The following is a 15,412-nucleotide window of genomic DNA, read 5'->3' on the forward strand; positions in this document are numbered from 1 at the left end:
CTGATATCGGCGGTAAGACGTTTGATTTTTGAGATCTTTTCTAGATAGTTAGATGCTGCAAGTGCCATTCAATCAGTACTAACAATTTGGTGGTAACTTGTAATTTTTCTCGTTGGCCAAGTTAATAATTGCATGACAAATTTTCATTTGTCACATACGCATTGCACACCCATACGTCAAAATAAGAGCCGCTCTTTACATACACACCGTCCATACACCTCTAATACTCTACTTACGCGAGTTAAAAAGTAAAAACGGGTTCTAATAGATTTTTTGACGTGGAATCCAATGGTGCACGTAGAATTTTTCTAGTCATCACGGTTTTTGAGTTATAAACACAACTCAAATACTGAATACTCAACTTCCAAAATGCTTAACTCTTTATAACTCAAAAACCGTGATGACTAAATAAATTATACGTGCACCATTGGATTCTACGTGAAAAATCTATTAGAACCCGTTTTAACGTTTCCGGATAGCTGAGATACAGGAGGTGTCTAAAAATCGTAAATTTTGAAACACTCCCTGTCCCTGTATATCAAAAACGAAGAGGGCTATGAAAATTTGGTTTGCGCCATTGGAAGTTTCACAAAAAAGTAGCTCAGGTTCGCGAAAGCCGCAACTTTCTATCTTTGATAATAACTGAGATACCCTGCAAACCCATCGAAATTTGGACACCCTGTACAAGTCTATAGGTATAGTCATTTCGATTGGAATACTCACCAAAAATTTGTCTAAGGAACGGCTAAGGTATTGTGCCAAAGCTGCATGGTCGTTTGTAGAACATATCAGAAGGACTGTACTGAAAACAGAAGGCTCCTGTAATTCAAGGACAATGCAAAGTAAATTTTCACAATATGGGGCGTGCGGACTTGTCTCTGTCATGCATCTGTTATCAGATTGTCTTTCTGTACCTAATGACCTAACTCTTAGGAATTTCGGAGATGAATAGCTAGCACAAAATATCATTAGTATAGTTAATGATAGCTTTGTTCCAACAAGCGGTCCGACTTGTCAAATGTAATCGCACATGTTAAATAATACAATGAAATCCGCTGAAATGTAACGACATTACTTGACATGTGCGATTGCATTTAACGAGTACACGACGAGTCGGACCGCTAACAAAGCTAATGTTAGAACTTCATTTCGCTCATGATGTTAAATGAATTAACAAACCTTTAGATATGAATGTCTCAGTAATTCATATTATAAACATTTAGGGTTAAATGAGCTATATAAATTTTCATTCTGGGACATAAAATGTAATACAAAATCTACAGAAAAGCGAAAGAAAATAGAATACAACATAGCTAGCTAAGAATGGGTTTAAGAATTACTTTCGACTAATTCCAAAAAGATAAGAAAAACAGAAGAACGGTAATACTAATTACAAATTATTTAATTATATTTATTATGTAAATAAAGAATCCACTCAAAGTGGATAACTATACACTTCATAAAACATGTTTAAGTTTACGGTCAAATTAAATTTACTTCTTTTCGTCTTTTTCACCTTGTCGATAATAAATAAGAAAAATAAAACAGAAAAAAAAACGATAAAGACAAATTTCAATATATTTTTATAAATCCACAAAAACCGTTTCTTTTTTTAAACGTTACAATCGTCGGGTCTTGATGAAATAACACAGAAAGAAAAGTCACTTATCTACTGAATAACATTTCATCTAAAAGAAAAAACGGTTTTAATAATAATTATTAATACAACGTTAAATAAAAAATAACTTATTTACAAATATAAAAGTAAAAGGTCGCCTCAAGAAAAAGAAAATTGTTGTAAATCAAGTCTTTTTGATAGACATTGACATCAACTTGAAATCAAATATAAAGTACACAGCTTCGAAACTTGAATCACTGGCGCATTACTTCTCATTATTATACTAAAACACACTCGGACTCGCTTAGTCTATTTTAACGGTCGAATAAATCTTTCTCACAAACATTGATGTTCCTACATAACCCACGGTACCGCACATTATTCCTAAACCGATACTAAAGACCGCCATATAACCGAAATAGAACGACGTTTGAAATAAGCCGTACATTTTCGTTTTGAAAAAGAAATAGTACACCGAATACATGTAAACGTAAGCGGCTGTTGACCCAGCAGAAAGAAACGACGTCCATTGCCAACGATAATCTTCCGCATTCAATAAAAAGTAACTACAAACGATAGTCACGCATACAACAACAATTAAGAGAATGATTAATACCAATAACATAAAACCATAAACGTAGTAAATCTTATATGCCCAGAATGATGTAAAAATAAAGTACATTTCGATGAAGATACTCGCAAATGGTAGCACACCACCTAAAAGAATTATAACGCCTGGTTCCATAAACCATTTTTTCTCGGGTATCGGTCGAGGTACTGCGTTAATTCGGCACGGATGATCCGGTTGCCCAGCTAAATTACGACCCAAAACGGTACCAACTAACGTTAAAGGTAAAATAACAAATAGACAAATACAAGTCACAGCTACCATTGTACCGAAAGGTATAGCTCTTGAAGCGTGGTAATAAATCGCGATGAAATTGATACAAAAAGCTGTACCGCATAACAAAGCGGGCAATAAAAATGCTGAAGCAAACATTTGTCTTATCCATAATTTTCCACCCATCCGAGCATAAAGAGATCCACCAAAGTAACCGTTAACAGGCGAGGTTGCAGCGTAAACAAAAATTGCTGTTGAAAGTAACGAACCGCGTTCAGTGTATAATTCACCTAAAATCGCGAATATAATAACGCTTAAAGCGACGGTTGTTAATTGATAACCGGATCCAATTAACGCGGAAAATAATAACGAGTGGGTTGCAGGACGAAAAACGTCCCCATGTACTTGTTTCCAACCATATTCATCCCCTAAATCACGTTCCATGTCATCCAATTCTTCGTCCTTACTATAACGGGCATAATCTTTTCTTAAGGTTCTCATTAAAATCATTGAAACTAATCCAACGAGGAAAATCACCATCATAAAACTATTAAAAATACTAAACCAATGAATACGATGTTGGAAAAAACTTGGATCCAAATATTTATCGAAACGATCCCCAAATTTCACATTAGACGATTTCCATATCACTTCATACGTAAACGTTAATTTTCCGCCTTTCTTTAACGCAACTTTATCCTCAGATGTTATGTTTACATCGACAATTTGATTCCCGTTCCGTCCGATTTCGAATTTCTTATGCGTCCATACATAGTAATTCGAATCGACCACTTCGCCCACAATTCCCCATATTGGCAAGTCGTCCAAATACATTTGATACCAGTAATGGTTTTTAACGGCGTAGACGAGCGCTTTGTATTTTTCTTCATTTAGTTGAACCTCGCAGTATTTCGCCTTTGGAACGTCGACTTTGAATTGAATGTCTAAGCCACTTATTTCCAATTCGACGCCTTGTAAAGCCTCACTCAGGGTTTCATGGTAGTGGTTGATCGAATCTTTCGGTCCTTTGCAAAATGGCAGGGAGAAATAGGCGTAGGTTTCTTGACGATTATGATATGGTCCGACCGTGTTCATCCATAATACTACTTCTTCTGTATCCTCGTACTAAATTAAAATAAACAATTTATTAATAAAACATTTTAATAATACAAAGTGCTTTTTAAACAATTTCAATATTAATTAAGTCTTCTGTAAATTATTCTTAATCATATAACAAACACCATTTTTTTTAAGTTTACTGTTAGAATAATAATTATTACGATTTACAATTTTTTTCTTAGTGATTGTTCTTATAGCATAACTATTGCATAAATAGAAAGACCATGAACTTTATAAAGCGTAATAATTATTAGAAGTGATGCCCACAGGTATTTTTTCTTAGGTTTTGAAGATATAAAGCCATTTTTTAACATATTGGTATATGTATTTAATTGTTTGTAACCCTTTTATTGCTATGGAAATTCTTCTTCTATTCCTTATATACAGGGTGTCTCAACTGGTTAGTTAGAACTTTTTTAGGTTCCACTGTTCGTACAGTTTTGAAATTTTGGTAGCATGGGTTGTTCATTCAGAACTTTCGATCTAAAATATTTTCAAGATGGCTGCCACTTCCGGTCTACCGGAAGTAGACCATAACTTCGTTATTTTAAATAGAATGCTATAATTTCTATTACACCTTTTAATTGTACGTAAAAAATATGTTGACTTTCATAAAAGTTATTGGTACCTACAGTCTTTCGTTTTCGAGTTATTTTGATTTTCAGTTTTTTTTTTGACAAATTTCACCATGTTCTTTAAAACCCCATATCCCAGCCAACGTTCATTCAAAAAGTTATAATATAAATTTATTATTAAATTGAATTTGGAAATATAATAAAATACGATAAAATATTTATTTCGTTGTCTTCATCAATGGTGATCGGAAATATGCGGTTTCTCGATATGTCCAGAACTAGGAAAAACTTTACTTGTTTACTTGTGATGGGTGTTAGGTATGTTAGGCATCTCTCATTAGGTGTTCGACACGTCCTGTCCAAAAGTTTACTACATTCGCCATCAATACAAAATAAATTTGAAATATCGGCGTTGGAATAATCTGCCATGATGTTCAATGACTTACACCCGTCGTCAAATGTAACTAATAACAAACTAATACCTAATAAAAAAACCTGCATTTCGTTTTAATAAATTTCGCAATATGAGGCAAAGTACAATAAATAGGTATAGGAATGTTTATAGATAATTTGTAGAGAATTAAATTCCCTTTCTGATAGGCTAAAAAAATATGGGGCGTTTCCACGGACAGTAGAATCTAACAGGATTGCTACATGCATTGTATTTTTGTAGCCCACTACGGGTTGGTTGCCCGCACTCTACGTCACACTATTTGCCACGCCCTGTTAACTGTCATTGAGTACTATGTGTTTGCTGTGTGTTTTGTGAGATTTAGTTAGTTACATGATAGACATTAATACGTCTAAAAAAATAAAACTTCAAAAATAATATGAATACGTCTACGATATAACCTCTAAAAATACACAGCAAACGCATAGAGCTGGGCGTGGCAAATGGTATGACGTAGTTTGCGGGCAGGTTGTCACAACAATGAATGTAGCAGTCCTGTTAGATTGTACTGTCCTTGGGGCGTTTCATTTAAAATTGTTGACTTTCTCGCCATTGAATATGGAGAAACAGTAATACAATTTTTAACCAGCATGTATAAGATACTTCGATACAACAAATGACAATTTATTTGACAGCAAGTGAAGAGTAATCGTGCCAATGTAGATCTTTTTTGAATGAACGTTGGCTGAGATATGGGGTTTTAAAGAGCATGTGGAAATTTACCAAAAAAAGTTTAAAACCAACATAACTCGAAAACGAAAAACGGTAGGTAAGTTTCATCAAAGTCAACGTATTTTTTTACGTACAATTAAATGGTGTAATAAAAACTATAGCTTTCCATTTAAAATAACGAAGTTATGGTTTACTTCCGGTAGATCGGAGATTTATGATCTTGAAAATATTTTAGATCGAATGTTGAACCCATGTCACCAAAATTTCAAATCTCTACGAATAATGGAACCTGAAAAAGTCCTAACGAACTAACTAGCTAGGTGAGACACCTGTATATTTTGTTCCCAATAATTTCTTGTTATTAAAAATTAACAATAATAATTTTTACCCAATCATTTTTTACACCATTTAGATAAGTAATCGATTCACAATCTATTATAAAACTCTGCTGTACAAATACTGATAAAAATTTGAATTCAGTCAAGGAAGTGTAAAGATAAACCTTTGCAGCTGTTATCTATCTGATTCAATATGAACATTAAGCAACATGACATTAACATCAGGATGTATAAGATTGAGATTAAAATGTAACCCAACACATTTTCTGATATTTAAATAAATTTATTAATTCACAGAAAATGAGAAATAGTGTGTAATGATATACGGTTACTTCTGGTTATCAATTTCCTGTTATATATTTTTGCAAAGTCAATTGAAACTCGTTTTGGTGTTCTTTGTGGTTCAATAAAGCATGCTAATTAACTTGGAATTAACATCAGTTACGACTTGAAGGTGACGTGAATTCTCCAACAAACAATAATTAAAAGATTTTCAAAATGTTTCAGTAACTTAAATAAAACATAACAAACAATGAGCAGAGTTCATTGTTTGTTATGTTTTATTTCGGTGCAATTGTGTACGCACAGTATTCAGTATAGTGTCAAAGTAAATCACCTGATTACGTACATATGTTTTCCGAGCTACCAAAAGCTTTAAGAAGTGTCAGAACTGTAAAAGACATTCCAATCGAAAATGCACATCATCACATTTTAAATTTATTCTAAAACTACATGACACACAGCGGATAAAAATCTTTATCAAACCATGTGTTAGGTTTACTCAAAAGAAATTTCAGATAAAGGTCCCAAAATTATTAGTTGTTCATATCACGATACTTTTTGTATCATGATATCTGCAGGCTTAACTAACCATTATGGAAGACAAGAAAAGTTGCTTCATTTTTCAAATAACGACACCTATAACCACCTCACTCACAACCAAACTTGAATTAGTTAGAGAAATCTGATTGGAAGTTTTAAAAATGTCAAAATACAGATTCTACACTCTCATTTCGATTTCTGTCCCGAATACCTAGGAGCCGTTAGCGACGAACATGAAGAAAGGTTCCATCAGGATTTCCAGCATGGAAAAACGATACCAAAGCAAATGGAGCCCGTGTGTATTTGCAATTTTTTGATCGATGCTTGCAAGACACCAGCCTCAAGTCAAATACTCCATAAAATTTAGACTTTTACTTTAAAGAAACAAATTTTTAAGTTTAATTGTAAATAAAGTCTCTATCAAGTACCTGTCATAAAAAAAAATGAGTGCCAAATTTTTTTCTATACCTATTTTTCACCTTAGGAAGTCAAAATAAATTAAAAAATGCCAAAAAAGTTCATATTCAATATTACCTAATTAGTAAGAATTATAAGAGGTTCAACTGGTTTACACTTAACTTTGTTCAAAACTGAACTGATGTATTGTTTTAAAAAATTATTACGTTGGTGGAGGAAAGAAAATCAATTTGAGACCAAAAAAGTAAAGAATATCATATGATCTGTCTGAAGGTTACATATTAAATAAGACGTAAAACAGTTCATCAAACAATAAATGAGAAAGGGGAAGGTGTAGCTACGTTTCTTAAACCATCAAATGATTAACACACTGATATGGTATCAGAAGTTATCAAATATGATAAATATCATGATCATTATTACTATTTTGCTCTAAGCTCAGAGATACAAGGTTGAAAATCATTGTTGTCCCTAGATTAGGTTTAAGACGTGGGATTCGTAAAACAGTGCGAACAAGTCAAGACATTCCATTAATACCACATAGATACAAAGTTGCTCAAGTTGTTCAAGTCTGGGCCATTTGCAGCCGAAGCGTTATAATTCATACAACGTTAGAAATCATTTTGTTCGCTTGAGGCCGCAAGCGTCAATTGAAAATCCAAACTAACTGTATTTGAAATCATCTATGGATGGTCAGATGTCATCAGATACTCCTTAAATGCTGTATACTGATTCTCTTTAAAGATATATTTGATTTCCTTAATGTGGTTTAACTTACACTAATGTTACTATCAATACTTGTTCAGGGGAAATGATCTTTCTAATGTTTGAGTATTTTTGAAGTTTCATCTCAATAGATGTGTGTATATTCTGTAGATGATGTCATACAAATAAAACTTTACGGTAAAATCGTACAAATTCAGAAGAACAGTTTCAAAAGATCTCAAACGACTAAACCACCGCCTTATCCGGCGCATCAGATAATACATTAAGTTTATTGGCTGTAATGATAGAGCAGTCTATTGTTGGCACTGCGTCCAATGCAATCAAAATGCAACAACAGGATGTTATGTCCTGATGACAGATTATTTAGCATTAGGGTTTCAAAAGTATGTATTGATTTAATACTAAATTTTTGTAAATCTAAATAAAAAACAAAAAATATCTATTAATTTCAAATACACATATTTCATACTTTCAAATCAACTATGTATTTATAATGTAAAGAAATGTTTAAATGAAACAATAATTTTATAATTACTCAGATTTTTAACACAACCTATTTCAAAAATAACATTTTGTTAGAAGAAAAAAGTAATACTCTACCGGCTGTTTATCAAACATGTGGCAAAAATTCAAGAGGTTATTCTTTGGACTATTCTAATATTTTATCCTTTGATCATTTGAAAAACCGGTTTGCTTCGAAGATGCAGCATGAACAAAGGTTTAAGCAACATTTTATTCCTAAGAATTACAAACATAAGCTTCCTAATCTACAATAACTGTTGAAAATGACCATCTCCAGCTAAGATGCAAGAATCCAACCTTTTCCTCATTGACTGCCAAACCATTTCAAAAACGCCAGGATTGTTTCTTATTGAATTGCATCCAGCAGTTATAAGATTTAGCAAGTCTTCCCCATTTTCCACTGGAGCAGTATAACTAAAGATTTAAGATGGCCCCATAGAAAAAAATCCAGGGAGTTTAAGTATGGGGATCGGGTGGGCCACAAATGAGGTCCATTTTGATCAATCCAGCGATCTCTATGTTACTGTCAAGAATTCATGAGCAATCCTACTAAAATGCGCTGGTGCACCATTGTGCACGAAACCACATTAAATTTCTTATTGCCAATGGTACATCCTCTAGAAACTGATGTAACAATTGTTCCAAAAAGATGCAGTTACCCACAATTCCAACCCAAATCGTTCTTCACTTAGCTCATGTGGATTTTCTTCAGCCCATATATGGTTATTGTGAAAATCTCTTAATGCATTTTTTGAAAAATTTGCTTCATCAGTAAAAAAATTAAAGTGGGTAGTTGAGGGATTAGAAGCAATTTGCCCAAAAGCCATTGACAGAATGTTAGATGTGGAAGATAATCAGAAGAAGTGTTTGAACGCGATGTAAATGTTAAAAATTTTCCAAACAGTCCCATTGCCTACATTCAAAGTATTTACAATTCTCTTCCAGTTCTACTATTCTAACTGTCATTGGCCTTCCTGATCATTCAATGACTTCAATGAGCCTGTTTCATGAAGTTTCTAGTGTTACTTCTAGTTTGAGTTCAATAGTTCGCAATATGTTTCGATATACATTGCAGTTCATAATTATCTCAATAAACTAAATTTCCTACACTACCCCCAACATGCAACCCTATACCATACGTTTCCTTCGCCATGCTTCACTATGGCTTTTTCTTATTCATCTCTTAATTTTTCTTTCTCCATACTTTTGTTGTGCCATCATAAGCGAAAATATTGAATTTACTTTCATCTGAAAATACAACAGTATGCCAGAAGGTAGTAAGTATGCTTTTGCTCATGTAACTTAGCAAAATCGACTATTTTTTCGCATTTCTTTCCAATATGAATGGCTCGTTTCTGGAAACTCTAATGCTGTAGCTTTCACTTCGTAGCACAAGTCGAAGTGTTTCGGGATTTACGGTTATAGATTTTGATGCCGCGAGGAATTTGGCTATATCAACCTCAGTAGTTGTCGGATGATCGTTGATCGTTTTTAAAATTGAACGCTTATATCTACATGTCAGTTATAGCTATATGTAGACTTTTTTGAGTTATAAATATGATTATGTTTGCTGTTTTTCGTTATAAATAATAAGTTATACATTTTATGTAAAATATTAAAATGATATAGACTTCTAATATCCTTCGTTTAAAAATTTCATTGAACTATAGTTCAGGACCTGCGATATTATCATTTTCTGGAGTGTATGTAGACTTTATTGTATCACTGTATATCTTTGAAACAAAGCAGATTTCAAAATATCATTAAAGGACAAAACATTCTTAGCATAGGCCAAAGAATAATGAATTATATTCGAAATCCATTTTAACACTTTTTGTTAATATTTAGGAGAAATAATATAAAATGTTTTTTGTACTTTCAAACTCGTTTTTAATTAGATAATAAACATCAGTCTTACTAGTTTCGGCTAATATCCATATTCAGAGACTAGTTTTTTGGACACAATAACAAAGTTTACATTCTTTAAAGCTACAAATTAAAATAAAATAATAAAGGTGTAAGGTATAATTTACAACCAACGAACTTTAAAGAATGTAAACTTGATATTTGATATTTTAATCTATTATTATGTCCAAAAAACTAGTCTCTGAAGATGGCTATTAGCCAAAACTAGTAAGACTCATGTTTATTATCTAATTAAAGACCAGTTCAAAAGTACAAAAAACTTTTTATATTATTTCTTCTAAATACAAAGAATACCCCTAGACTTTTTACAGCACGTTTAATATACACCTGTACAGAAAAATACATTCTCATTGCAATAATGTGCAAAATAAATTCTAATCATTCCAAATAATAAAGAAATTCTTTTCATATCAGTTTACTTGGGAAAAACCTTGCAATACACATTGCTATTGATGATGGCCATATAACACAACCACATCACAAATAATCACGTTAATTATCAAAATGAAGCTTGAACATGTTATCTATTTTAATCTAATTCATTTACAATCATAGGATTACCACAAAATTAAATTCATATCATTTAAATTTTTGATAAAAATGACATTTTCAGAATTATTTCATGCCCTTCAAAGAATGATGAAAAATTTATTGCTTACGTAGCACAACATCGATTGATTACACATTTTCGTCCTTTTTGTAGCAATAAACTTATCATATCAAAGCTAGAAAAGTAAGTAATAACACGAATTTTTCGATAACTTACTATGTGAGTGTGTTCATCTCCGTTGATAACAGACGCCAGTAAAAAAAGTAAAGAAGTCGTCAGGAATTTCCTCATCTTGTATGTTCAAGGGTTTTTCGTATTAACAAGCTGAAATTCTCATAAAAATAACTTTCTTGCCCATTATATTCTGTAAACACACGTAGACACCGCAACGATGACAGTAGGTTCTGCCAACTCTTAAAAAATTATTTTTCAAGTTTTTTAATGATACACCATAAAATCGTGTAATTTAATACAATTTTTTTTGGTTTTATCAAAAGATAACATAATTTTAAAGTGGAATCTCTAGTACGTTTAAGATTAATTGATTTTAATTGATTATTAAAAGCTGCAATTTTATTATGAAATTGTTTTACACTAATTGATTAAATAAGAATTATAATAAGAAAATTAACATACATTTCGTTATCATTATATTTATCAATTAATTCGTAATTATCGTAATTTTAAAACATTTAGAGAATTTCTGCTTACTTTTTAGTAACAAAATAAAAAACCCTAAAATCTGACGTTTGTTTAGAAAATGTCAATAATTTTAAGTTAGTAGGTTATTTGTTGTTTATTAGTCAAAATATAAATAAAAATAAGTTGTAAACAATTCAAATCTCATCAATTAACATAGTTTGGAATGTCTAATATAACGTGGAACATTTTAAAAGTGTAGTAATGATGTTATAATTCACACACAATGAGTAAAGAAGTGGATGATCAAGAAGTTACAGTAGAAGTTGTTCCACAAACAGTGACCGAAATAGTTTACTTAGAAGATCCGGTTTTTGAAACTCAAAATTTACAAGCTATAAATCTCATTGAATCCTACGAAATAAGAAATATAGACAATGACGAGACTAATGGATGTTTTCAATCAACTTCGTCGCAGGTTGATGTTTCTTTGTCTGTTCAAGAAGTAATTGATAAGGTTGTTAATAAAACAAAGACGGATGTTGAAGATTATAATTCGGGAATAGGAGAATTTATTTGTACATTGTGCAATTTTAAATGTAGATCTTTATCTAGCTTACATTCTCATCGTCTCATTCATGACAAACAATTCGTAAAGTGTCATTATAATTGTATAGCTTGTGGTCAGCAATTTGATAAAGCCCAAAGTCTCTCACATCATTTTCGTACTGCCCATTCAAAATATTCATGTGGAATGTGTAATTATAAATGTGAGGAAGAATGGGATTTAGCAGAACATTTTAAAGTACATAATGATAGGAAATATTCTTGCAATGAATGTGATTTAACTTTTAAAACAGCTAAGGCATTAATTAACCATCAAAAAATACACAACAATACTTTTCTTTATGCATGCAATAAATGCCATGCTAGTTTTGCAACTACTAGTGAAGTCTCAGCACATTTGCGTACAGCTCATGTTCGATCTAAAACGAAACCTGGTCAAATTAAAGAACAGGTTAAAGTAAGACCTACAAAAAAAGGTAGAAGGCGAATGCCTTGTCGTGTATATTTATAACCTTATTGTGTTCCTTAAATAATATATTTTTTAATTATAATATAGAATTATTTTTTTTGTATTATAACGCACTCTTAAGGTAATAATATGTAATGTTGATTGTAATCACTCTTGTAATGTGTTGCAATTTAAGTACAAACGATAATGATAAATAATTAATGTATTTTTTTTATTTTGCATTCTTTATTTTGCAAAATTAAATAGTTTATAAATACTATATGTGAGTTTTTATTAATTAGTATAAATTAAAAAAAAAATATATATTATTTTAAAATCAAGTTTTTAGAGTTTGGTTCTATATTTTTTTTTTTTCTGTAATAGTGAAAGATTTTAAATATTTTTTTTAGTATTTATTAATTGTCTTAATTATAGTAATTATATAAAATTATAGTTGAAAAGGAATTGAAAAAGATTTAACTCAAAATTATTTCTTTTTATTTCTATCTATAATATGATTTATTGATTATTTAATAAAATGTTTTTATAATAGATTTATTTTAGTGTTGATGTTTATCATTACAATTACAAATCTTATACAGGGTGTCGCGAAACTTAAAGTCAAGCGGGTACCAGGCGAAAGGCCAACTCATACCTGTTCTGGTAAAAATAAGAAAAAAATTCCATATTATTGACAATGTTAAAAATCATTCCCGTATATCAGTGGTCTCCACTAATTTTTGACCAAGATCGACTTTTCATATAAATTTCTTGCCAAGATCGACTGAAGGATTTAAAATCTTTTTTTTACATAAACGCACCTTTTTTTTACCTACTGGCTCATCCTGTCATATTTCCCTACCTGCTTATAATAATATCACATTTTTTCAATGAAGAAAATATGAAATAAAAAATCATTTCATTTAACTCATTTATTAATATTTTAAGTTTTAATACAGATATTAAATTGAGCCAGTAATGAGCCATTTTAATACATTCCAGGTGAATGGTTGACTTATTCAACACTGCTGTGAGCCTACAATCTTTTTAAAATTAGGAATATAATTACTTAGAGCATTTCTCAAACAGGATTCTAAATTGAGATCTGTCAATGCCGTTCGGTATTTAGATTTTATTATTTTCATTTGTGAAAATGCAGTTTCACATAAATATGTTGAATCACAACCTGAGTACAAAATCTCAACACATTTTTTGTATACTTGTCTTTCAATTTTCTTCAGATACCCTTGCTTTAACATAGATATCGTTTTGCAGTGTTATGATTTCTGATTCTAACTTATGTAGTACATCCATTTCGAACAAGTCAAACAGATTCTCTGCAACTTTTTCTATATTTATATTTTTATTAAACGGAAAAGTGATAAAAAGTGGCACTTTTTATCATCAATTTTTTTTAAATCTTGAAAACGCATGTCAAAATCTGCAATTAGTTTTTTAATTTCATTTTTATACCTATTTAAATCGATATCGGTAGCAGCAATGTTTTTTAATAGAGACGTCATATTGGGAAAAGAAGTGAAATTATTATCATTCGTTCTAGATAACATTATGTTTAGTTTTTGTTTAAAGGCATTTACAGAACTCATCATGTCAAACATTGTTTTATTCTGTACATGAAGTTCTGGCAGAAAAGCCAAATGTCATCCTCCAACATCCTGTAATCGTCGCCTCTTGTAATAAAAATTTTTTTAAAAAGTGATGGAAAGTTCAAACATGGCTCAAAACGGCGTATAACGTCACCAAATCACCAGGGTCTTCCTGGCTGGCGACGCCTTTGAGGCCAGGTAATCGAATCAAGACGTCTAATTCACCATTTGGGATATTCTTTATTTAATCCCGTACAGGACAAAAATAATGAGCTGGGCAACCATCTTGTTGAAACCACATTATTATTCTCTGTGGATATTGAGTGGCACATCTTCTAACAAAGTTGTTAAATTATTTTGGAGGAATTTGTATTTTCAACCTACGAAAGTATGAATTTTTTAGATAACGCGTTTTTGCAGAAAAATGGCAAGTGTTATACCATTTTGAAATCTTGACTAAAACAGGCTATCTTTTAAAATAACTTTCCAAGGATGTTGTACTACTTCATTTATTAGAAATTGTGTGTCAAAATTAATAGACCTCTTTCAACCTTAACTCAATCGAACAAATATTTTTTTTGCAAAACTTTTTCAACAAAATTTTTGTTGTTGTTTGATTTGTGAGTTCTATAGTAGCATGGTTTATAAGGGCTACATAATTCTGATCGTAGTACCTAAAGGTATAATGTACAAGAACGATTTTTAACATTGTCAAAAATATGTCTATTACCACTTAACTAAAAGACATGAATTTTTTTTTCTTATTTTTACCAGAATAGGTATGGGTTGGCCTCTCACCCTATATCCGCTTAACGTTGAGTTTCCGGACACCTGTACACTAAGTAGAAGGACCACTCACCCTTTGTACCACTACAAACTGATAATATTTTTATGTAAACATTATCCTTAATACTTGCAATTTCCAATATATCTTGATTTTTACTCGGAAAGAAGATGTTTGTATGCCAGTTGTATTTTGGGAAGGTATTTTGGATACAGACTATGCCTTGTCAGGTAAGGTAATAGATATATCGGATGCATAACGTTAAGTTTGAGTCGTTTTATCGCTACTACTCCTATAGAGCCTCGTAGAGCCCCTGCGGTTGCTGTATCCCACTCCTCCCTCTAGATTTGAGCATGTATTTTGTTCTTGTTCCATCTCCCGTATGCATGTGCCCAGTTCGATTTTTCCTCTGCATAATTACTCCACATCATCCGCGTAAGCCAGGCATTACGTTACTCGTTTAAAGAATGTTCTTCCCTGTTGTATTTCAATGCTCTTGATGACTCTTTCTAGAGTCAGGTTGAACTGCATACAGGACAATGCATCTCCTTACCTAAGGCCGTGGCTCACCACAATCTCTCTCTCAACGCTTCCGAGCACCTTTATTACACTTAGGTGTATTATGCTCGTAATATTTCTGAAGTGCCGTTCTAATTGTAAATATGTGGTCGATTGTTGACCTCCCTCCACGGAATTTACACTGATAATCTCGCAGAGCTTGTCCCGAAAAGGTTCTATACGTTTGGCAACCACTTTTGTTAGTACTTTGTATGTTGTGTTGAGTAGTGAG

The 15,412-nt window shown here is 31.8% G+C and overlaps 2 protein-coding genes across 2 annotated transcripts; one reads left to right on the forward strand and one right to left on the reverse strand.

Moving 5' to 3' along the window:
• Nucleotides 1-1,555: 1,555 nt before the first annotated feature.
• Nucleotides 1,556-10,975, reverse strand: LOC111429089 (transmembrane 9 superfamily protein member 3). Its single transcript, XM_071197645.1, has 2 exons — nucleotides 10,794-10,975; nucleotides 1,556-3,584 (listed from the first exon to the last, which is right to left on the reverse strand). Exons 1-2 carry the CDS (start codon nucleotides 10,866-10,868, stop codon nucleotides 1,923-1,925), a joined length of 1,737 nt encoding a protein of 578 aa, XP_071053746.1. The 5' UTR covers nucleotides 10,869-10,975; the 3' UTR covers nucleotides 1,556-1,922.
• A 354-nt stretch (nucleotides 10,976-11,329) lies between these two features.
• Nucleotides 11,330-12,785, forward strand: LOC111418753 (zinc finger protein 22-like). The gene has a single exon (XM_023051413.2). It carries the CDS (start codon nucleotides 11,503-11,505, stop codon nucleotides 12,292-12,294), a length of 792 nt encoding a protein of 263 aa, XP_022907181.1. The 5' UTR covers nucleotides 11,330-11,502; the 3' UTR covers nucleotides 12,295-12,785.
• The last annotated feature ends 2,627 nt before the right edge of the window (nucleotides 12,786-15,412 follow it).

This window comes from Onthophagus taurus, chromosome 1 (assembly GCF_036711975.1).
Source record: "Onthophagus taurus isolate NC chromosome 1, IU_Otau_3.0, whole genome shotgun sequence".
Taxonomy (NCBI): Eukaryota; Metazoa; Arthropoda; class Insecta; order Coleoptera; family Scarabaeidae; genus Onthophagus; species Onthophagus taurus.

Bases quoted from the DNA above. Each gene is read 5' to 3' on its own strand.
- LOC111418753 (XM_023051413.2), top strand. From the start codon at position 11,503: ATGAGTAAAGAAGTGGATGATCAAGAAGTTACAGTAGAAGTTGTTCCA.
- LOC111429089 (XM_071197645.1), bottom strand. From the start codon at position 10,868: ATGAGGAAATTCCTGACGACTTCTTTACTTTTTTTACTGGCGTCTGTT. The intron at 3,585-10,793 runs GTAAGTTATCGA...ATTTTAATTTAG, and splicing joins GAGATGAACACACTCACATA to TACGAGGATACAGAAGAAGT.